At 41.3% G+C, this 25,292-nt stretch overlaps 1 protein-coding gene and 1 long non-coding RNA gene across 11 annotated transcripts in view; one reads left to right on the top strand and one right to left on the bottom strand.

Moving 5' to 3' along the window:
* On the top strand, positions 1-25,081 carry LOC127043757 (uncharacterized). Of its 2 annotated transcripts, none has more exons than XR_007772302.1 (4): positions 1-334; positions 1,361-2,921; positions 3,131-3,293; positions 23,834-25,081. It is a non-coding gene; the product is annotated as an uncharacterized LOC127043757 (long non-coding RNA). The 2 variants fall into 2 exon arrangements; XR_007772303.1 differs by lacking the exon at positions 23,834-25,081 and adding an exon at positions 11,841-11,934.
* The window catches only part of IKZF1 (IKAROS family zinc finger 1), a 96,627-nt gene continuing 79,420 nt past the window's right edge, over positions 8,086-25,292 (bottom strand). For 3 of the 9 annotated variants that reach the window (XM_050937711.1, XM_050937714.1, XM_050937718.1), the window contains 2 exons: positions 19,835-19,969; positions 8,086-12,592 (listed from right to left, as the gene is read on the bottom strand). In XM_050937711.1, the coding sequence (XP_050793668.1) occupies positions 11,886-12,592; positions 19,835-19,969 (842 nt within the window). In that variant the 3' untranslated portion in view covers positions 8,086-11,885. The remainder of the gene's footprint in view (positions 12,593-19,834; positions 19,970-25,292) is intronic. The other 6 variants (XM_050937713.1, XM_050937715.1, XM_050937719.1 and 3 more) reach the window with 2 other exon arrangements.

The raw sequence follows: 25,292 nt of genomic DNA, 5'->3' as shown, positions 1-25,292 counted from the left end.
CAAATCCAGCGAGCAGTTCCTTTTCTTTCTGCCTGATTCACTTACACTAGTGTAGCTTTACTGACTTCTGTTGAGTTACTCCTGAGTTATGCTGGAATTATTGAGAGGTAAATCAGCCCCCTTAGATTTGAGTTTCAGGCTGGAGCCAATATGTCAAATATAATGTATTGCCTTAAAAATGTGTTTTGCACCCATCATACATCCACAACTGAACCAAAGTGGGTCTTCAACACCATAAGGTACTTAAAGGAACTTTTTCTTGCTTTTTATATACCCATCATGTTACAGGCACTTGGAAGCTTGAATGTCACCAAGGAGTGATACAGAGGATCATGTAAGTTGTTGAGGGCCAAAATAATAACCTGAAACTTTTGGGCAATATTACTATGAAATCTTGTGTGAGGAAATGAAAGGGAAGTAAGTAATTCCCCTTCCTCAAATGATATACATGGTGAAATGCTTTGAATTATGTATCCTAAAGTAATGTGGTCTGGTGACTAGATCAGGTTACAGGCAGTCAGAACTTGTCCTTTTCCAGTGATTGGAGTGTTTAAGTAGTTAGAGCAAGGCAGTGAGAGTGAGCACTCATGAGTTCTCTTCCTGCTTTTGGGAAGGAGATTGGTCTAGTGGGTAGAACAAGTACACAAAGAATTAGAAGACCTGGGTGCCCGTCTCGATCCTGCTCTATGACCTTCAGTAAGTAACTGAGCCATCCTTCCGTTTCTCCCTCAGTAAAATGAGGATAACAGTCTCAGAGAAGTATTGCTAGCCCCAAGCATTCGAACGTCTTGCACCTGGTTTTAAAAATCATGAGATATTTTTAAAATATTAAATTTGAGAGTTTGCCCTCTTGTTTTTCAACTGGTAGCTGCAATCAAGTTACATTTTCAAGCTTTTCTCCAAGCTTTTTTAAAAAAAAACTCAATAAATCACCAGACACTGGGGTTTTGGGAAAAAACTCAAATTTTATGAGATTCTTGATAAAATTACAAGAACTAGCAATGCTGGTGGTGTGATTATTAATTAACAAATATTTGTGACGTGCTTTGTGATTCTCTGATGGCAGGTGCTATAGAAGTACAAAAGAATTAATATGAGGGACACGGGCGGCTCCAGGCCCCAGCACGCCAAGCGCATACTTGGGGTGGCATGCTGCGGGGGGCGCTCTGCCGGTCGCCAGGAGGGCAGAGCCACCTGCCGCCCTCCCGGCGACTGGCAGAGCCCTCCCCCCCCGCGGCATGCCGCCATGCTTGGGGCGGCGAAATGTCTAGAGCTGCCCCTGGTGAGGGAGAATGGCATCTGCATTTGTTTTTTTAAATCCAAACAAAACAGTTTGTCATAAATTCATTTTTCATTTCAGGCTAATAAAGACAAGTGACCAAATTCATCCCTGATGTAAACTAGCAAGGATTCTAGAGTCACAACTTTTCCTGAAGTGCACTGGCTTTGCCTTTGGCTAATTCTGTGGTAATAATCCCTTTACGGCGAAGGAGTAATTTTCTTCTTCACTGCTGAATCTGATGCGTTAATTTTTCCACCCAATTTTCCACCACTCTTCATTTTCCTTCTGGTCTCCCAATCGCTTCCAGTACATTTCCTCTTACCTTAAATGACTGAATTATTGCTGAACCACAAAGAACCAGTCTATAAAACTCAAACAGATACTTAGTCTCCTTACTGTGGTTTGGGAATGGGAATCAAAGTAAAGATCCTTTATTTAAAAGACTTGTCTTCGTTAATACTTGTCTTCAGCTGTCCTCATAAAATCCAAGTGTTTCCCCTATGCACATTTCTAGAATATAAGCCAGGATCAACAATCCGTCCAAAGGACTTCAATGCAGTGTAATTGTGACTAGATCAAGCAAACAGTAGATGTTATACTTACATTGCTTAAGCCTTGTCACATACTTTACACTGGTGACTTCAATGGATTTATTCCTGATAGGCACCAGAATAAGTGAGATCAGGATTAGTCTAATCTTTTTATTTATTTTCACATCAGTATCTCTGCCTACATTTTACATTTACAAAAAGAGAGCAAGACAGATGTTCCCAAAGCAGAAGTAATATTTCTTCTTTGTACCAATTTTAATGGGTCCAAAAACCACATACGTGTGTCACTGAACTTTCACATGTGTTACATAAGTCTCTGTAGACTATGCAAATAACATACTATTTATGTGTGTTGGTTGTCTATTCATATGAATTTTATTTTCTCTGGTCAAGTCACTAGTGTTATGAAACTATGTTTTAAAGTAGGACTTTGGCACTGGGGAAATCTTTCAAATATGTCATGTTAAATTAGCAGAAAAGGAAAATATATTTAATTATTCTCATTTAACTACTGTAAGTGTGTGTTTCAGTCAATGATTTGTTCCTTCTGCTCTTTTTATTGTAAAGCGGTTATGTAAAATGCTGGAGCGTGACACCACAATAGTTTCCATATCCGCACACTGGAAACGCCATCAGCCAATCAGATGCCTCCCTTTAGAAGTAACTTTTATATATTATAAATCAAGATGAGACCAAGCCACACAGTTTGGCTCCAGATCTGAACTTTCCCAATATCTAAGGGCTCTCTGGATATGAGCTTCAGTTCATAGACTGCATGAAGCCTGCAGCATGTTTGATCAACTTCAACACAAAGAGTAATATTATTCACTGTAAACTAAAAACTTCAGGTAATAGACTTGTTGTTAGAAGTAAGGAAAGTGAAAGAAGGTATGAGAAATGAAAACTCCTTCACCTACAGTAAAGTGTCATGTGTCTGTGTGTGTGCAAAAATCTGGGCTCTGTTAGTCCCAAACTCTTTTTCACCAGGTACCCCACTGTTGCAAAGAAGCAGACCTTTACAATGTCGTGTCCTCTGGAATTCTCTGTGCTGGCTGCCCAGCTCTCTCTCTGAAGTACCAGAGCAGTAGGTAACAAGTATCCTAGCCTATATGGGTTCTTAAACTTTTTTTTTTCATAAGTGTGGGCCACATTTTTAACAGAACGATCATCCCATGAATCACCTCCCCTTCCATTCAAATTCACATAACATCCCTGGGTGAGCACAGCGATTGCTTACATGGATAAGTCATATTATGAAAATATTTAAGATGTCTATTTTTTTTATGTGATTTTTTAGCAGCTTGAAACAAGGATGAAGAGCCAGCACCATGAGCCCAGCCTGCTCTCCACAGAGCCACCAGCAAATGCCCAAGAGTCTGGGAATTGCTGGTATATCAGAATTCTAATATTCTGGCTGCAGCTCAACAGGAAACTAGATTTGTAGTCGTTGCAATTTACAGGTAAGAAAATAGGACGAACAACTGTGCCGCTTCAAAAAACAAAATAAAGGTGAGCACAGAGGAAGAGGGCAGGTCTCTACCTCTTCTATTAAAGAACATAATCTAGTTGTCTGAGATAGACTCATATAACCTAGTTTAACCTGTCACTGGTGTCTACATATGTTTTGGTGTGGAAAATTATTGCCCAGTGAGAAGGCCTTGCATACTCTGGCTGACACACCAGTTAAATTTACCCATCAAAGAAGACTAATACATATTTATCAGAGATGGGCCAGAGCTGAACAATTCAGATATGGATCAAAACTTTCCAAGATTTTCCTATGTCTATACCAGAGTTCTTATCTGACCATCAAAAACTTCAAGGGCATTAGAATATAGTCTATTTGTTCAGGCCCAGCTTTATTGTTTCAGGGTTGCATATATATTGTTTGCAGTGCACTTTGCAGTTGAAATCCTAATGCCACTAAAACTTCCATTGACTTTGGTGGGGCCAGGATTTCACTATGAAAATTTTAGTGCCAGCTTGCTGCTGCTCTGATTGCACAGTAGCTTTCCCTGGAAGTTAGCTAAGAAAAGGCTTGGGTAAACACTAAATTCAGAACTAAAATTTAATCTGGTTGAACAATGACTGGAAAACAAGAAGTGAAAATTGTCAACAGTGCCTGGATCCATGCAGATCATTTCAAGGGACAGTTTTGCTACCAAATTATCCTTGTTATGCAAATTTCCTTACCAACCGGCTGGTTCCCAGTTATGCATGGGGAGAAGCGGTGGCCACATCTGCTTCCCGTTTTGCCGTTTCAGAGACTAACCATCTGTTTGGCCTCATCCCGAACAGCCTGCTCAGTGCTGATTAACTTCCTCACCCAGCCAGCCCAAGGCCCACCGTCTGCTGCAAGGTGTAGATTTATTTTTTTCTAACTGCTTACAAACCAGAACCTTCACTTCTCTCCCAAGGGACAGGAAGGCGTTGGTTTGTGTGATTTGCAGCCGGCGGTGGCAGCAGAAACAGCACCCACAGCTGTCCTCTATCATTCACATGTTTAATATGTGTGGTTGGGACAGATAAAACTAGGAATTGTTCCATGACCTGGGACATTCTTTAAAGAAGTGAGATCTTATTTAAAAATAATAATAAAAAGGGAAGGCTAAATGCCATAGTCCTTACTTGACCAAAATTCTTTGCAGTCTAAAAGGGGTTTTGCTTAATTAAGGACCACATAATTTTGATCCATATTCACCGCCATTTCACACACGCGACTTGCTTGCATATATATACCTGCCCCTGGAAATTTCGCCTACATACATCCGACGAAGTGAGTGTTCACCCACGAAAGCTCATGCTCCAAAACGTCTGTTAGTCTATAAGGAGCCACAGGACTCTTTGCTGCATTTACACATCCAGACTAACATGGCCACCCCTCCGATACATATGGACTCAGAAACTCCTGCATTCTAACCCCAGCTTTGAAAATGGATCTGCCTTCTGGATTTTTTTTATTGTTTTGGGGGGGGGGGGCGGGAAAAGTATCCTCCATTTTGGGGCTTCACGTTTTGAGTGCCCAGCTTTAGACAACCCAGGTTTTCAGAGGTGCTGAGCTTCTGCAACCCCCATTGATTTCAGTTAGGTTACTTAGCACCTCTGAAAAGCAAGCTCTGGGTGTTTCATGCTGTGTGCCCAGAAACTGAAGTACCAAAAGAGAAGAGCCCATGGCCTGGGAAAGCTGGACCTTAACTTCTCTGTACCTCAGTTACTCTGTTTGTAAAATGGGATGACAGTATTGCCATACTCTCTTGCCAGGTGTCATGGGAAAGTTAACACTCGTAATGTGTGTTGAACATGAAATTACTGATGTCTGGTGTCAGGCAGAGCAGTGGTTAACTAAGTGCTCACCCACCAAGGCATCTGTGCATGACCATGTGTCTGCAAAGACCATCATCAGGTAGCTTGAGCTCCCATTGTCCTCTATGGTCTGCTCTTCCTAGCTGGACTTGATCTTCCATGATACAGTGTGGCCAGGCAACTACTACAGTGCATTGCCTCCCCTTGCTGAGAGGGGATACTGTGGTGCATTATGGGAGATGTAGTCCAACCAAGACAATTGGCCCATTGAGGAGAATGAGGCACTGCAGTAGCAGTTCAGAATAAAAATATTTGGATTTTCAGCCAAAAAATTTGCAGGTTGATTGGTTTGGCTTTTGCTGAAAACTCCAGTTTTGACAGTGGTATACCCCTTATTTTCTGACTACCTCTACTTGCAAGTTAACCAAAATAATTCAACATGTTCAACCTATGGGAAGGGAATAAATCAGATTTTTCTAGTTACAGTTTGAATAGGTATTTTTATAATAATAATAATATAAAGATGGTAATAGCCAACGTTATCAGATGTGGGTACCTAAAGTTAGGCTTCTAAATCCACATTTTGATACTTAAATAAAAGTGGCCTGACTTTTTAAGGTGCTGAGTATCCACAGCTCCAACTGGTTTTGGTGTGATTTGTGGGTGCTGAGCACTTCTTAAACTACCTTTTGACTTTTAGATGCCTAAATGTAGATTTACCCAATGATGAAAATATTGGGCGGTGTTAATGATACTTTGCATTTCTATAGCACTTGTGGCCTATCGGTGTCTTTGCACCTACAATGGTATCTAAGTTAATCAGGCCGTAAGGACAGCAAAGCAAATACTACAAAAGGTGCAATGAAGTGTCTCTGAAACATTGTGCATGTTCCCAATGGGCCCTGAGGTCCTTGCACAGTTTTTACTCTCACAATCTCCCATTTAAGTCAATAGGTGTCTTTTGGCTTAGTGCAAGGATTTAGTAACACTGAGTAAAGCCATCAAGATTTGGACTAATGCATGTGACTGGAAGATCTTAAAATAGCCCATGTTTATTTCCACAAGTGCTGCCTACTGAAATTTAAAACTGTAATGTAATTTTATTTGATATAATTTGCATGTTACAGTAAATAAGGAAACAAAGCTGTAAGTGTGGTTTACTATGACTAGCAAAATCATAAATTCACTTGACCAAATTTGGATTTGAGGTACCATAAAGTATGAACTGTTGTGCATGCTGTCCTGAGTTTTTTTCCCCCCCTCGTCACGGTGTGCTCACAAATCACCGCTGTACAAAATACTTACAAACTCCTTGTTAGAAACAAAAACAGAGCTGCATTCCCCTTGGTCATTGTTTATGCAGAAGGTTTGAAAGGGATAGTAGGGATGGAGACTCTGCTGAAAGGTCCAGAAGAGAAATCATCGTGACAGTAAATTATAATGGAAATCATTTCCAGGGTGCTGTGTTCCTAATTACCATGACTTTTCAAGCAGGGACGATTGTGTTCTTTATAGCTATCCTTGGCAGTGAAAGAGCGGAGCGAGGGCTGGAGTGAAAGAGACAAAGAAAGTCAAATACCACTCTGTCAAACTGATAGTTGTAGGGAGAGGGCACTGAAACAGCAATTTGAGAGCCAGTTTTCCAGGTTGTCCCTAAGGGCTAGAGTCACAACAGAACATAGGTGTGGCAATTCTGAGTGTTACCACACCTAATTTTTAGGTGCCTAGAAATCACTGGGATTCACAAACCTGAGTTGGGTGCATAGGCTCTGAAAAGTGGTGGTTAGGGCACTTGCCTAGATTCCTGGTCAAATCCCTTCCCACTCTCAGGTGGAAGGCATATTTGAACTTGAGCGGTCAGTACAGGGTCTCCCAGATGAGTAGCCTAACGTCAGGGCTAAGGGTTATGAGGGAGCTCTTCTCCCTTGCCTCAGCTGTTTTGTGTGAACGTGTCTATAGCGGCCTGATCTGGTAGGTAAGCCCCGAACTTACTGTGTTGAGCCTTGCAGGGGAGTTAGATGGAGGAATACCTATCTTGCCTTAACTTGTGAATCACTTTGGGGCTTAGGCAGCTGGACATGTGGTGTGGAGGCTGCAGTATTCCTATGCAGAAGCAAGTGCCTAGGAAACTTTTTTACAGCAAAAGTTGAGAGGGCAGGCAGTTGACAGGGCTGATAAGCAGAGGTATTGTGAAAGCCTGTGAAGCCTGATTTGAGGATTTATGCACTTAAAAGTGGCAGGTAGGCACCACAATCCTTTTGTGAAGCTAGCCTTAAATGTGAAGAGCGGGTGTCAGATTGAGTGGATAGGAGGCTTCAAACTCTCATTTGCGATGGCTGGATCCTGCTGCTCCCTGCATGCCATCCTCTTTATGCGGCAGTAGAGAAGACTGAGGCATTCCTAAATTAGGTTGGCTTGTAAGCGCCAAAAACACTTAGCCTAGGATTGTGCTCCCTTTCCCTTCCCCCTATATGCTGGCAGCAAAGGAAGTTGTTAGTGGTTTATAAGCCCCTGTTTAGGCTGTACAAAACTGCAGGATCATCCATCTTCCCCCCCCCCCCCCCCGCCCCGCATGACTCAGGCAGGACCCCTCTCTTGGGATTTTATGGCCAAAATACATCAGTGCTGTGGCACAATGAAGAACTGCTCCCTGGCTGCATTTCACCTGCTATGTATAAAGATCAAGGGTCTGATTGTCTCCCACTTGTGTTAGGTTGGTTTAACTTTACTGACTTCCATACAGTTACACTAGGGTAGATGCGAATAGAAAATCAGGCTGCTCAGCTTCATGCTCTCTTCCTTGCTCCACTTTGCCCCCACATATGTGCACATTCTCTTACATGTGCACACAGAGTCACTAATGCACTAAGGGGTTTAAGCTGTGCAGAATGTCACTACAGCAACTAAAGACAAGTCTTTTACCAAGCTGTCTCTCTTACAAGATACGTCTCACCTTCCAGACATAATTTAATTAAAAAAAAATCAAGCAAATTTCATAAAAATTTGAAATGTAAATACAATGGTCTTAAAGAAAAAGGGGTTTACAATATAAATTCACAGCAAAAAAATGTGTAAATACAACATGTTTATATATCAGGTATAAAAGGCAGGGGTGGGGTGGGAGGAGAAATCAGCTGTGGAAAAAATTCTGAAAAGCAGTTCTTACTATGTTGCTATTTACATCTTTTTAAAAACAGATATCAACTTAACTTAAAGCTGTTCACCATGTTACTCTCTTTGTTTTTTAGGTTAGAGATAAACCATGATAGGCTAGTACACCAGGTCACAGGAGGAGAAAAGGGAGGTTACACTAACATGGTTATCTATGGGCACAATTTGTTTAGCTGCAGACAGATGAGCTCCTAGTACATGGATCGTTTTTCCCTCCTGTGTTCATCCCCATAAATAAAATTATCAGTACATTTCTTTCCAAACAAAGAGAGGATGATTTTTGTGCAAACAATGGGAAACAAAAGCCCCTCTACAAACAAGGAATGCTGCTGCTACTGCTGTTAGGCTACTCCTTCCGATACACTGTATCTTATTAATAAGCTAAATTATACAACTGTATTGTTTATTGTACAACATTCACATACTCTCATATAAATAGGAAAAGCCTAGAGCCAAGAAACACATCCACTGTGAAAATTATCCTATGATACATAACTATATAGAGTTATGTATGAGCCACACAACCACACACTTGGGTGTGCACGTTGCCAAAACAAGTGACGTAACTCCAACCCATTTAAATGCAGAGAAATCCTCTGAATCAGAAATTGTAAATTTTATAATTGAACATTTCACTCTAAAGGCCAGACTCCACACATCTCTAGGTGGGCACCAGTCCACTGGAGATGTGCCTACTTACAACAGTAGTGACTTTGGCCTCTGTTTTGTGGGCTTTAGGAAAGAAATGCCCTAAAAGAGCGTTTCCTTAGGGTATGAGCTGTGTTAAGAAAAAGATTTTTTGTTCAAAAGCTAAAAATAATCTGTGTATAGATTGTATAACACTTTACACTGTGAGAGGGCCATAAATATCAGTAACAGAACCAGCTCCCTGTTTCCAGGAGATTAAGGTACATTCCTCAGCTGTCCAGTTATCTGCTACTGATGCAAACAGGTCACTGAAGAGACTCTCAGCAATGACACTGTACCTCCCTGCTCAGAACGGCAGGGAGAACAGCCTACAAGGAAGGTGTGAGGATGAAGGACAGGTGAATTAGGCCCTGTAAACGCATGAAAATTAAAAAGAAATAGAATATAAACTATGAATTAAAAAAAAACTCATCTTAGTGTAAGTTATTTCTGCCCTTCCCTTGCAGTTTAACATCAGATTCTTCCTAGAAGCATGTTTAAATGCTGTTGGCTCACCAGTATGCACAGTCTTTGTTGACACAGAATATGCAATAGACACAGTGAGGAAATCTTTTTGGCACAAAAAATGGATAGAAACGCCCCTCTTGGCTTTGCCCAGCCTGATACATAGGGGCCAGAGTCTAACCAGGAGTACCTCCACTTAAGGCAATGGAATTTAACCAGTGTAAGATCACAATCAGGGCTATAGTTTATATTACTGTCTCTTTTCTGGTATCCTACTGGCAATTTAAGATGTTCCTATTCACATTCACCAGTGTATGTGCATAAATGTGTTTGCATGTGTTTACACAGTCTATGCATTATATACATTCTTTCTACATAATATCCCCCTTGTGATCCAAGGAGCTTGGCTTTTACAAAGTAAATTTCTTACAGTTAGGAATGAATGTACAGTGTAACAAAGGTAGGGGTGTGTGTAAAGCATATTAAAATCTCACTTACACCAGTATCATTCCATTGCCTGAATGGAGTTGCTCTTGATTTACAGCTGCATAAGTGAAAGCAGAACTAGGACCCCTCTGTCTGTTTATATATAGTATACATATGTAATAGATGTACCAAGGATGAATGAGATCCAATGGGTGTAAGTGCACTAGTGCTATTGAATTTGGCCCTTAATATATATATATATAAAAAAAACTGTATTACAAAACTTAAGAAATGGTCTTGTTGCAATACATGTGTTTTTTGTTTATGGGGTAGTACCAATCTCTTATACAGTGGAAATGTTTGTACATTCAATGGGTTGGGCAACTCAGACATTAATTATTAGTACCTGTACTGTTGTGGAAATATTCCAGCTCGGCAGGGCGATTCTTAACCAAGTTGCATAAATATCACTATTACCCAGTCTTAAAGCCAGTAGGCTGTTTGCGGAGAGGAATGAGCTATTTGGAAGAGGAACTAAAGAAGAGACAAACAGATTGGCAGTTTTTACTATCAGCTGTCTTTGTGCTTCAGACGTCTTTTAATTTTACTAGAATTTAAACAGCTAGTCGGGAGGATCTTACCAAGAAGGGGGCACTGAATGGAAGGGGACGATAGAATAAATGTTTTTGGTTTTGCTCTGCCCTCAATCCAGCAAAAAGCCCCTTAAATTTGGGATTATCTTTAAGCATAAGAATAGTTCCATTTATGTTCATGTGACTACTCAGGCAAATGCTGAAGTGCTTTGCCAGATCAGGGCCAGAGTGCTCAGTATCCTGCAGGATGGATCTCTTAATGAATAGTTAATTGTAGAGAAAGGGGAGGAATAGGCACTAAGTTTTTTAAATGGCTGTTTAATTCATTTCAGTGCTTCAAAAAAAATCATTGTGGGCTAAATTTTCCAGACACAGCCCACAAAATTAGCCAGAGTACCTGCTATGCAAGCAGAATGGACATTTTCATATGCAAAATGGGTGAACGTGGAAATTTTGCAGCCAGTTATAAAAATTTTACCCCCAGAATGAAAGAAGGGTGCATAAAAATATTCTCCAAACATTGTCTCTCTCCTACTGAATACCATATTTTTCTAAATAATTAAAACTCCTTTTTAAAAGTCCTCATAAATGGCTGTTTTCTTATGCGGAAAGATTTTTAAACCTTATATTTTTAAGAAAAAAGTGAGTTTTTATTGGATAGGGGGGGAAATATTTATTTTAAAAAGGCAACAAAACCCTTTTCTCCAAATAAATGCAATTTCCACTCCAGAGTATGTATTACAAAGGTGTTGCTCATGTCCTTCAAACAGCTGGCCTTATGCTTCACAATAGAAATAAGGTATGCCATGTAGGCAAGAAAATACACACCTCGGGGTGTGTTATTTTACTTCATTGCTAAAATAGTGCCAGTTAAGGGTCTAGGCTTGCAACACCATTCCAGGTCCCCATGGCACCACTCAAGGGTCCTGGTTGGGCTGCTTTGTCTTTATTTTAATGAAGTCTTCCTAATGACCCAAGTAATAATGGGAAGTAAAAAAAATATATATATATATATATGTATGTCTGGTGCAAGAGCCCTATTCTCAGCATGTTAGCACAAGGCCTTTCTAGCCCTCAGCCAAGTTTTTGTGCATTGTGTACATGCTTAATGTGTTGGGGAGAGAGGTCTGCAGAAAGCAATAGCTAGAAGGAAGTGGATTCAGCTACCTGACTACAAAAGCTTCTACTTACTAAAGGTTTGGTGATCCAAATATTTGCAATAAAAACATCAATATGCATTTTATAAAATTAAGTTGCAATACATGCTACCAAGAGAGAAAACTCCTGGGGCCAGGTCTTCTAATTTTCATTTCTGGATGCTTTTACTGTCCAATAGACTGATGTTTTTTGTTGTTCATACAGCTCCAGTAGTACAGCTGACAAGGTCGCATCTGTGTGGGAGGGGTTTTAACTCATGTGGAAACGGTGCTCCCCTCGTGTTATGTGAGAAGAGAATTCATATCTGTCCTGGCTGTGGTAGCCACACATGTTGCATTCGAAAGGATCGCGGAACCCATGACAGCCCATGTGGATGGTGTACATCACATGATCCAAGAAAAGAACTCGACAGTGTTCGCACTTGTAAACTTTTACTTGCTCCCCATTGCTGGTGATCACTTTGAAAGCATCGTGGGAATTGTCAGTACCTGCCCTCAGGACTTCATATTGCCTCTGTTCTTCTTTTATAGACAGGCCATTTCTTGCATGGGGAACTATGTGATTCGTCAGGTAAATTAAACCGCTGCGCTCCTCATTATTACTCTCTGTATCTGTTGAGTCTTGGCAGCTGTTGCTGGGGGAAGCATCCCTTTCAGAGGAGATGGATTTGGCTTTGGAAAGCAGCAACAAGTTTTCCACTGCGGTGTCCTGAGCAGTATGATTGGAACGAGAGTGATTGTCCCCAAGAGGTTTGTGGAGTTGATACATGGAGCTGATAATAGGTGCTGCTTCAGAGCTGCCTGGAGGTGTCTGCACAAGGGGACGCAAAGACTCTGCCCCTAGGTAACTGATGGCATTGTTAATGGCCTGGTCTATAACATGAGTCTGCATCATCTCACTCTCCTTCTCATAATTAGTGGTGGCATCGTATGGAACATCAGACAAGCACTTCTCACCTGCATTCCAAAACAATCAGGAGTTAGATATTTGGGATTCAATGTGTCTAAGCACTGGACTTCCTATGCCAGTAAAATCAAAATAGAAAGATTCAATGCAGGGTACAAATCTGCATCTGAAATTGAGAAGTGCTGTGAAGAGCTTTCAATTTCCTAGTGTGCTACACTAGAACTGATCAGAAAATATATTTTGGCAAACAATCAAAAACTGACAAATTTGGGCCAAACACACACAAAAATTCAATTTTGAAATACTGCCGTGTTGCCTCATGAAACTCCCATTCTTCTCTACAGGCTGGGCTCCTTGGTTGGACTCTGGTGTGCCACAACCTCCCTCTTGGTGCATGGAGGTGCTATATCATGGCAGTTACATGTCCATGGTGCATCATGGGAGATAAAGGCTGTCAAAAGATCCTGGCCCATAAAAGAGAATGGGAGTTTGTCAGACATATTTTGGTTTTTGTCTGAAAAACAAAAACATTTCATTTTTTGACCATTATTGACAAAAAAACAAAACCTTCTGTGGAAAGCAAACACTTTTCACAAAATAATTAATATAATCAAAAAATCAATTTTCCATCAAACACTTCAAATGAAAAAAATTTGACCAACCATAGGCTAGATACTAGTTCTGAAAAGAAGGTTCACATGTCCATTCGTTTTCTATAGTGAAAAGTGTAACTGGCAGGAGCAACATAAGGTAATGTTTCTCAAATAAATAATTCCATTGAATGAAAATTAGCATTCTGCATGGAGTAAGACTTCTTTTGAGCTGGCTGAGCAGTCCATTTTGCCAACCAAATCTAAGTGTGACCTTACAAGTGCAACAGAGTCCACTGAAAAAATTACAACTTCACATCTATCATCAAAGAAAAAATATTAGGAGCAGTTTCCATGCAGATAAACTAAGATTTCCAAAAGTTACTGTGTGTCCAACTTGCAATGACTAAAAAGGGGGTGCTCCTCACTTTTAGAAGTCAGGCCCCTGTAAAGTGCCTCAAACTGGGCAGTGCCTATTATTAGTAACCACTTTCGAAAAACTTGGCTATAGAGAAACAAGTTAAAAATAAAAAGTAAAGCCTGGGAATTGGATAAATTATTTAAAAATGCAGCTGCTGATTTAAAGCATATCTGTGTACTACGCTACACTATCACTCATGATACTGAACTTCACTAACAGGTAGCTTCGAATGACAAAAAAGTCTCTCATGCAGTATTTGTAATACATCTGCAATATTACTAGTCTTATAAAGGAGGGGCAAAGAGGAAGAAACCTTCAGGTTCCCAGATAGTGTACCCCACTCTCTATGGCGGGGGTTTTCAAACTGCGGGTCGCAACCCAGTATTGGGTCATGGAATGGAAGGCACTGGGTCACAGCGGCTCTGATCAGCACCGCTGACTGGGCTGTTGTTAGTCCCATTGGTGGTACTACCTGGCTAAGGCAGGCTAGTTCCTACCTGTTCTGACACCGCGCTGTGCCCCGGAAGTGGCCAGCAGCAAGTCCAGCTCCTAGGCGGGGGAGGCCACGGAGCTCTACATATTTCCCCTTCCCTGAGCACCGGCTCCACACTCCCATTGGCCGGAAATCAGCCAATAGGAGCTGGGGGGGGGTCAGTGCCTGTGGGAGAGAGCTGCACAGAGCTGCTTAGGTGCCTCCGTCTAGGAGCTGGACCTGCTGCTTCTGAGGCACAGTGCAGTCCATGGTGCCAGGACAGACAGGAAGCCTGTCTTAGCACCCCCGCTGCGCCACTCACCAGGAGCTGCCCGAGGTAAGCCTCTCCCCAATCCCCTGCCCCAGTTCTGAGCCCCCTCAAACCCAGAGCCCCTTCCTGCACCCCAAAATCCTCATCCCCAGCCCCACCACAGAGCCTGGACCCCCATCCCAGAGCCCTGATCCCCTCCCACACTCCAACCCCGAGCCCCCCACCCAAACCCAGATCCCCCTCCTACACCCCAAACCCCTCATCCCTGGCCCCACCCCCACCAGCCCAGGGCCCTGACCCCTCCTGCACCCCAGTCCCCTGTCCCAGCCCAGATCCCCCTCCCACACCCTGAACCATTCATTCCTGGCCCCACCCCGCAGCCCTCACCCCTGCACCTCAACCCTCTGGCCCAACCCTGAGCCCCTCCCACACCACAAACCCCTCAACTCCAGCTCCGTTGGGTCACAGGCATTAACAATTTTCTTCAACTGCGTCTCCAGAAAAAAAGTTTGAACACCACTGCCCTATGGAACTCTGAGTAATGCGGGTCTGACAGATCTCAGGGGTTCCAGTGGAAGTGAGGTCTTTCTATGCAGAGCCTGTGCTGCTTCCTTCAGACCAGCCACTGCTGCTGTCACTCCTCCTTAAAATACAGAGGGGCTCCCTTCGAAGTTATACTAATAACTTACTATAAGTTACTTAGTATAAGGCTATACTAATAACTTTCCATTAGTCTGCAGCATGTAAAAGATTGCCTAGAAAAAAAGGGGGCCCAATTGTCCCTTCCTGTAGAAGAGCCTCCAAAGAACAGGGGGAAAGTCTGCTGGAAATTCCACAGGATGAACAGGACAGAACGGCCCTGTCAGAGTGGAGGGATTTCCAAACTCCATGAAGGGCCAAGAGTGCAGCCTGGAAATCACTTGCTTGAAATCCTGCAAAAAACAGACCTATAGTGCAGAAAGTCCTGCTGCCTACCAGGCACTTCCTGAGCCTGCATCTTCTCTGGAAGCCTGGCTCCTCCCTGCTGTGCTCTAGCCTCGCTCCACAGAATGGGAGCCAACTAGAGCTGGTCAGGAATTTTTTGACAAAACGTCTTTTTGTAAGAAAATGGAGGTTAGTCAAAACTAGAACTTTTTGCGGAATCTTCTCTCTTTTGACTAAACTTTCTCAGGTCCGGAATAGAATTTCTCCCTCCTCCCGGGAGGCTCTTATTCAGCTGAAATGTGGAAGACCCAGGTTCAAATCCCTGCTCTGAATCAAGCAAAGCAGGGATTTGCTCTTGGGTCTTCCCTCGTCCTCAGGTGGGTGCTCTAACCAGTGAGCTACTGGGTAACTGGAAGGCAGGGGACGCTATCATTTTTTGTGAAAAATTTCTAGAAGTTTTAGTTTTTGTTCTAATGCAGAATGAAAACAAATGTCAAAAGCGCAACATTTTTTGCAGAATGGATTTTTTTTTTTTTGTTTTCTGACCAGCCCTAGAGCTAGCACTTCTTGGAGCTATCTTAACTCCTCAGTACATTTCCAGTAAGGAGGCATGGCATGTACACTTCCTAACTTGGCTCCACCCACGCCTGATCCTGTGCTTTTTGGGTTGCTTTTCCCACCTGTGTCCACCTCCCACTCCTAGTGCTAGTGTTTGCTCCTCCCCACTAATGCCATGATTTTTATTAGATGCACCATTTTTAATCTCATAGTTTCGAAAAAGACTGGAGATTCAAAATGGACTCTGTGGAAAATGCCTGGGCAATGCGTGAAATGCTTACTGCATTTTTTTAATATGAATTTATACCCTGATTCAGAAAACAACAAAGTTAAAGCATTTATGTACTGTACATCATTAAACCTGGGCTTTATTATTATATGTCATACACTGGGCATCCAGAGGGCACAAGTTTAGGTGTTCTTTATTGGTTAATATTTGCTTTATGATTTTGTAACATAACTAGCCTATAGCTGACCAATATGATCAATACCTCATCGTAAGGCAAAATCTGTCACAGAGCAAGAGCATGTCAAACACACACAAGCTTAAGGCAGGCAAATATCATTTTTACATATAGGCAGTTCGGATAACACTAGTGCTCATTAAAAACAATCACCTATTTTTATGGTTATCAGAGAATAAGTAAGGTAAACTGCTAGTGGCATGAAGCTCTTCAGAAGCTTTGCAGGGTTTCAGGGCGCTTGCCACAGGTAACTAGACAGCTGATACGCTCTAGCTCTAATAGGCTTCTTCTGAAAAAAAAATTCTGGTTGATGTTTTAACATATCAGACACATTTCAGCCTGAACTGTTACCAGTCCCTCTCCAACCTCAGGATGGAAAGTCCCTGGGGTCTGTTCCTGTTTGCAAAGCAAGGTGCCGTACACAGGTGCTGCAGTAGCACTATTACTGTCAAATAATTTCACACCTAATTAATTTAAATTGGTGAATGAGCTCAGCTTCATAAAGCATCAAGTTCCACATTGAGAACTTTACTGTTCTTTCTCTCTTAAGTTTGGGACTGACTGGACCTTGACTTAGCTCTAATATTGTTGTGTTCTTCTTTGCAACAGTGGCTTGTTTTTCCTACCTTGTTAACTAGCCCGGAGGTTTATACTTGACTGGCTTGGCTGAGGAAACCTGCACCTTCTCTGGCATTTGTAGTGCTTCTGGGCTTGACTCTCCTCTCATTTAAATCTGTCTAAATGACGAGTGACACCAGTGAGGTCAATAGTGATGGGCTGGTTTAAAGTCAGTGTAAGTAAGGCGAATCAGGACCAGTGTCTTTTAAATTAGTCACTGGTTAAATGATGATAGCATTGCTATGTTAAAGGAATGCGAGGGAGCTGGAAATTGGTTCAGTGTTTGGTGTATTTACCAAAATGGACTTTGGACAAGGAGACCAGACTTGGAGTTTGAGCAACTGGTAATGTACTTCATATTAAACGGGGTGAGCACGGGGGGAAAAAGCAGGGGATTTGGGGGTCTCTGATGACCAAAGAGGCCATTTTTTATGACAGCAGAGTCTTCATAAATATTGTCTGTCATGGCGTCTTCTTACACCACACACTGAATAAGTGACGGGAAACTCTGCCTTACCTGTGTCTCTCATTTGCCTGGCTTTCTCTATTTGTCAGCACGAGGGTGACAAACATGGAAAACAAAAAACAGTTCATGCCCAATTGCTCTAAATGGGTTACTTATTCATGTTTATTAAAAATAGTTTTCTAAATCAAATTAATTTATCTGGTCTTCCTGGTGTCTTCACAGCTGATATTTTTTTCCTTATGCAAAAATTCTAAGAGACAAATTCAGTCCAGAGCCTTCAGAAGAATTTCATCAACTTACTCTGGTAGTTGAATCTGGTCCTTAATCACCAAACAATTGGGAGTTCTTTAATAACTCACAATTCCTACCACATTTTCAGTATTTAGCTCCACTACAATTTTGTCATCTTCAATTCTGCCATCTTAGTTGGTAAGCAGCTACATTTCCTGCCATGATTAAGTCCTGCTCCTACAATCACTGCCTTCTTTTCCCTGTCTTTGACTGTCTCCTTAAACCTACTATTCTACCTTCTGACATAATGACACACTCTGGTACGAGATTCCTCCTCCCCTCTCTTACAATATAGTCTCTCCTCCCTCACCTGTTTCTGACTCAGACATGTGTCGCTTACTCTCTTCCACAGTCTCTCAATCTGCTCTCTTGACCCTGTTCTCTCCAACTCCTGACTTCCTCCCTTATACAATCTCCCTCCCTTCTCAGTTTTTCTCCGCTCTCACTCACACATCTCTGACTTCAAGCATGCTCTTATTTCCTGTAGTCTCAAACACTCCTCCATTCCATCTCCTTCTCCATCTACCACTCTCCTCTTTCAAAATTCTCATATGTGTTTTCTACCCTTGTGGCCTTAACTACCTCTATGTTAATTCACTCCTTGACCACCTTCAATTAGGCCACCTCCATTCCACTGAAACTGCCCAATGATGTCTTCCTGGACAAATCACAAAGGTTCTTCTCCATCTCCACAATTTTCAACTCTCTCCCATTTCAGATATAGTTGATCATGCCCTCTTCCTAAATACTCTCTCTGCCCTAGATTGCAGAGACTTCCTCTCTTACCTCTCAGACTACTTCTGCAATATCTTCTTTGGTGGTACCTCTTTCCCCCCTCTCTTTACCAAGGTCTCTCAGTGTCCTGTGTTCGCCCTATCTTCTTCTCTCTTTACAATCTCATCCAGTATTTTTTGCGGTGCCTCTTCTCCTCTCACTTAAACCCACTCTATTCATACTTGTACTTCTGGCTGTCTCTTCCTGGATGTCCTGCCCACAACTCAAATATAACCTCTGAAAAACTGAATGCCTACTGCTCTAACAGTGTTCTTCCCTGCTTCAAATCCTTCCACTGGCTTCCTGTCACCCACTCCATCAAGTTTAGGCATCTTCTTCTTCTCTTAAAGGGCATATGCAACTTGGATCCCTACTGTTCCCTGTTTGTCTCTTTCTGTGGTACGTTTCACTTCCCCTTTGGTCCATCCCTGCCACATGAGCTACTATTCCCTTGTGTCGTGCTACCCTTAGAATGAAACCTCCTTCCATGTGGCTTCCTACATTCTGGAATCCCCCTCCCTTACCTAGTCTGTCATGTCTCCACCTTTTCCTCAAAACCCTTCTTACAATTTAGTCCTTCCCAAAGGCTTTAATCCTCTCCTGAAGCAAGTGATATAAAACTAGAAGTTCGAATATTCTGTCTGTTTCTCTGTAGAAGTGAGCTCAGGCTTTCCTTTGAGTTTCCATGCTTTTGAAGGTTTGTCTAAACCTAAACATTATTGCAATCTCTCTCATTGTATTCAATTTCCTTTGATTGATTTGCTACAAGCCACTACTCTGCACAGTGAATACCAAGTGGAAGAAGAAAATGGACACAACCTCCTAGTCAAGTCACTGAGGCAAGAAAACATCTATTAGTAAAAGAAGGAAGCAGGTTATGGAAGTTTGTGCTGCTGACAGTATGTATGTGGAGAAGTATAAATTGATCTTGGTTTTTCTTTTACCATTCTCATCAGCTGGGCACATATTTCTAGGTTTATAAATGATACTTGACCACAGAAATGAGGTAAACAAGTGTACAACCTTTCTGAAGGTGTGAAAGAGTATTAACCTCTTACGTTCAGCCCATCCTCACTACACACACATGCTTACACATGTGTCAAAACACACAGGGTCGGGTCCTAATGTGGGAAGTTAGCAAAATGTAGCCTTAAGCATCTGCTTAAGTGCTTTCCTGAATAGGAGCCTCGAATCCCAGGATGATCATATAGAAGACCTGGGGCATCAACAGCGAAAAAGGCAAGAATACTGAACCCGCCCCCCCCCCCCAGAAGCTGTAAAATGGAAAATTAAGCTGCAAAAAGTATCCTTTTTTAATGCATCCGTCTTGTGCATCCTATATATTTATATATTATTAATTTAATGATAACAAATGAAAATCATGATGCAAGACTGAATATCCTATAAGGCTTTTTTAGGAGACAGCAAACGTTTAACTCTTACCAACAAATTTCTGAGGCATAGAGCTCTTACGTTTGGCGACGTTACTTGCTAGTCTATCCAGCACGAGGGATCTCTCTGACCCTATCTTGCACAAGTCTTCAGCCATTTCACTCTGGTTAGTTTCCTCTTTTATGACTGAAATCAAATGACATCAGAGGGTTAGGCACGCATGCTCCATTTTAACTACCATCTCCGTATCATGTTAGTCAGACTTTTCTATTAGCATGTAACCAACTAAAACCAGGAGCTTAAAATGACAGGCACAGGTTGACTCTGACTGTTTGTATCATTGTCTCTTATGCTGACTAAATTAGATCAATGCTCATCTTCCCCTCAAATAGGATGTAGAGATAACAGACTGCAAAGTACAACTACAGCTTACGGGGCCTGATTCTCCATTGTTCTGTGCCCTGTCTAGTTATTTACACTGGTGCAAAATGAATGTCTAACATAGATTCATAGATTCATAGACTCTAGGACTGGAAGGGACCTCGAGAGGTCATCGAGTCCAGTCCCCTGCCCTCATAGCAGGACTAAAGACTGTCTAGACCATCCCTGATAGACATTTATCTAACCTACTCTTAAATATCTCCAGAGATGGAGATTCCACAACCTCCCTAGGCAATTTATTCCAATGTTTAACTATCCTGACAGTTAGGAACTTTTTCCTAATGTCCAACCTAAATCTCCCTTGCTGCAGTTTAAGCCCATTGCTTCTTGTTCTATCATTAGAGGCTAAGGTGAACAAGTTTTCTCCCTCCTCCTGATGACACCCTTTTAGATACCTGAAAACTGCTATCATGTCTCCTCTCAGTCTTCTCTTTTCCAAACTAAACAAACCCTGATCCAAACTAAACAAACAAAACATGATCACTCTGATTTGGTTTTACACCCACCTTGCAATGGTCTGAACAATTATACATGGTGCAGAAAAATGGAGAATCAGGCCCTAAGATCTTTAATATTACATTTGATACAAAGAACTCTCCCCCTCCCCCACTACCTTTTAGTGATAGAAAAGCCCAGCACAATAAGCATCACATCAACAGAAATGGGGCATGGTTATCACTTCATATAGAAGAATGTATTTATAATTTATGCAGAAAACAACTTCTCTGACAGTTCTCTAGTACTCTACTTCCCTGATACAGTGTTAGTCATTAAAATCCAATTTTAGCTAGTCCAATGGCTGAACATATATTTATCACAGAGCATTGACCTTCTGCACTCAGACTGTTTTCTGACTTCCTGCTACTGCTAAGAAGTTTTAGGTTTAGAAAGAAAGCCCAGCAAAGAGTTTCTTAGCTATGAGCCACTAGGGAAAAGGTTCCTGTTGTGTCACTTTGTTGCAATTGCCTGTGGAAGCTGAAGGGAGTATGAGAATGAACTGGCACAAGAGCTCTATGATGGTAAACTATACTTATCCTGAACATCCAATGTCTGAAGAAAAGGTGAGCTATCAAGTGTGTGTAACACATACTGAGTGATTGCTCTCTGGATTTTTAAAATCTTTTGCCAGGAGATGAATATTTTAAGCAAGATTGTGACTTGATATCTGATCATCAGGTAATAAAGCATGAACAATTTAGGCCTTGATTCAGCAAGCTGGCATTTATGTTCTATGTATGCTGGTGACATGTTATCTTCTCAATAGGTGTGCTCACTTACTGATAGATGTTTAGATGGTATCTACTGATTTGGTAATTGGACATCTAACAATAGTTAAAGTAAATACATCTGTTGCCTACATGAAAGGAATAAGCAAACCCAATGGACTGCCATGCTAATAATATGTATACAGTGTTGTTGTAACTGTATCAGTCCCAAGATAGTAGAGAGAGAAGAGGTGGATGAGGCAATATCTTTAATTTGACTCTTCTTCAGGTCTGTGTAAGCTCGAAAGCTTGTCTCTCTCACCCACAGAAGTTGGTCCAGTAAAAGATATTACCTCACCCACTCTGTCTCTCTAATGTAGCAATATGTCATTTAAATGGCAGCCTGATAGAACAGGCTTGGCTACATCGTCCCCTGAAGTTGACAGACTCAGGTGGGGTGGATCAACAGAAGGAGCTGTTAAGAGCCCTCAGAGAAGAGTGCCCCCATGGAAGACAACTCTAGGAACCAACAGCAGGAGCAATCTAGAAGATCTTAACCACTGCTGCAGGACAACATACTACAGTGGTTGAAGTGCTCGCTAAAATGACCGGGACCCAGACCATTTAAGGAGGCAAGCTTCTGCATTTGGTGTAAGCTAACACTTTCAGGTATTTTCCAATCCAATTTAGAAGTCACAAACTCTATGGTAAATGCCCAAGAGTCATTGTTTCTAAAGGACATAATGACAAATAGCAGTTCCCACATTGCCACCAAAATGCAAAGACATTTCCTCATGGTATCCAAGAAGGTAGCACAATAACATTTCCAAAGAATTAAAGGAGTGTTAGCCTATGATTTCACAGATTTTTTGTTTGTTTTGATGAAAAATGGCAAGCAAAAAATAAAAATTTAGGTCCCAACCAGTACTTACCAGTTTTCTGAAACTGAAACCTACCCCCATCCTAGCACACCCCCAAAACACTGGCTGCAAACCTGAATTTTGGTTGCCAAAAACTGAAAATTGTTTGTTTTTGTGTTTTCACTGAATTTTTATGTGGGAACAAAAAATATTGGCCCACTCTGATATCTGTATAAGCACACACCATCTACCTGTGTATCTTTGTGGCTGTACTATGCCGTATCTTCATTGATTGATTCTAATGATATATTAAAACACAAGAGCAAAGCTCAGTCATTGAGTTTTCATAGTTTGTCTTTTCTGATATTTTATATAGTACTTGGAGCGTCTCGTGTTCCCATTGAAATCAGTAGCAAAACTCCAACTTATGTCTGTGGAAGCAGCATCAGACACTAAGGTGAAATTCTAGCCCTGCTGAAGTTGTTTGGAGCTTTGCCATTGTTTTCAGTGGGGCCAGAATTTCACTCCAAATCTTCAAACTCAAAGTCAAAATGAAAGAAAATATGTTGTTCCCCTTTACCCTCCTCCTTGGCTCTGCCCATATTAGGTATGTTTCCCAATGAGATCTATCAGGCTCCTAAAGGAAGTGGTAGAAATCAATTGCTTAGGACTTTTTTCAATTACATTAGACAAAATACTAGAAAATATGCTGTGGAAAATAATCCTGCAGTAACAGGGAGATGGACTGGATGACCTTACCCCTCATTTTTATGATTCTATCAATACAACAATCAGTGGGACTTTATTGTCATAGTAATAGCTCCATAATACACACTGAAAAGCTGAATGAACAGTAGTTCTTGCATATAAGACTGACTGACTTTTCTAAGTATAAAAACATGCATTAAAAATATTTTTAAATACCAAAGGGACCATGTCTCATTCTGAACTGCTTTGTTGCATATTTACCTCTTTACCAATACAATATTTTTAAAATTGAAAAACGGCATCTGAAGTCAAACTGTGTTTGTGAAGCATTAGGGAGCCTTATATGTAATTTAAAATACCAGGATCACTTTCTACAGAGGTGTTTTTTTTAATGGTTTATTACCTGAGAAATAATACCAAATTTTGTTAAAAAGTAAGAGCTTTGGCAAAATACAATATTTAGAATATAAACTATTCCTTCCATTTTACTGCTGGTTTCTAAAATCAAAGTCATAGTAGATATAATAGGGATCTGTCTGATACTCTTTGAGTATGCAAGAAAGCAATGTTTCTTAAACACCACTTATGAATATGCCAACTTTCAATCTGATTCAAATATCAAATACTGAGCTTCATAACCCCAAACTGCTGTGAATGTCTAAGCTTTTTCTGTCAGGGTTTATAATAAGCACAGTCCCATACATCTGAGAGTTATTTCTTATTACAGTTCCTTGTTACTGATTTCAGCTTCATCTGCATATTTTTCTTTATTAATATTTTATTTTCAGCAAGTAACGGAAAAGCTAACAGAAATTGTTCTTTTCTTTTGCCCACAGATGTATCAAACCTTTATGCCAGGCACTGGAAATTCTAACCCCGACAAACTATTGGCTTCTACATCCTATCGCCTTCTACATCCTATCATCCTGTTACGGAATAAATATCATGGCCTTGAGTACATTAGGTTCAGCTTTCCTCCTATTTACACATTCTCCAACTCCTCAATAAAATTAGGAGGAGCGCTGCTCTAACATTCTGTCTGTCAGAAGAATCTCAGCTGCATTCAGTGTCATCATTATGTGCATATACTTTACATTATCTTGTAACATGTGAAAACATATTCAAAGTGCTGTCCGAATATCAATGTTAAATAAGGCATCATTGCAAATAGGTCAGAGATAAGGTACCATTTTTGTCATTTCACAAACTGAATAATATATACTTACAGGATCAAAAAAGTATGCAAGAAATGTAGTTTATCAGAGGGACTGTAACCTTAAATTCCTCTGTACATTGATACTATGTTTGCTCCCTGAACTAATGCCTATCAACATATCTGGTACGATGACCTCTTGTGATCAGTCTCACACATCTATTTGGTACCTTTGTTTACAACCTGCAACATTTCCTCAATTTTAGGCATAATTTTAGATTCTGTATTCTCTAAGGAATAGATAGTGGATCTGCCACATGCCCCAGACGTGGGATCAGGTGTTGGTGCACAGGCCCCAAGATAAAAATTGTGCCGCAGAGAGGCATGATTCCCTCCCTACTTCCCCTTTGGATTAGGTGAGTAGTTGTTTGCTTCTGGTGCCTACCAACACCAAATTACTACCCTTTCCAGACTGGCTCCTCTGGGTTAGCCAGTGCATTGTGGGGCAGAGCTAAGGTTCTTCTCTCTTCCTGCTCACCTGCTTGGCCTGGGAGGAGTAGTTGGCATTGAGCGCCTACTCATTGCTGTGCACTGGGACACAAGGTCCGGATAGCCTATGCAGGTGTGTAAGGGTGTGTGTGGTTCTTATCCCCCCTTATACCAAAGTGTGCATTCCCAAGTAAATTAGCTCTAAATCATGTACTGGCAATGGAATTACCTTTTTAACAAGAGTTTGTAGTCCTGAGTATTGTAATCTATAGGACTCAAAATAAATAGGAAAGTTCCAGCCCTATGCGTTGGGATAACGATGCTTTAGCATGACCAGCTGGTGAGCTAAGGAATTCCAAGTCTTGTAGCTGGTTACTTGAAGGTGTTGTTTCTAGCTGTACAAGTCAAAATTAGCCTTAATACCTTAGCTTCCTTGTTTTAGACTGGAGCAAGGAAAACAAGAAAACTAAATATTGATTAAGTACAACAGCAGTTCCAACTAATTATCTATCTACCAACACAGAGATGGAAATATATATCCAAAAATCTGTTCAGTGGTGGTATTGTAATGGATAGTTATGCTTCCCAGATAGCTCAACTGGACCATTCCCTGGCAACAGGAGCAGCACCAAAGTTTCTGGCGCCCTAGGCAG

The sequence above is a fragment of the Gopherus flavomarginatus genome, chromosome 2 (genome assembly GCF_025201925.1).
Source record: "Gopherus flavomarginatus isolate rGopFla2 chromosome 2, rGopFla2.mat.asm, whole genome shotgun sequence".
Lineage (NCBI taxonomy): Eukaryota > Metazoa > Chordata > Testudines > Testudinidae > Gopherus > Gopherus flavomarginatus.
Note: the sequence above shows the minus strand (reverse complement) of the source record. Positions and strands in the feature narration are given on the sequence as shown.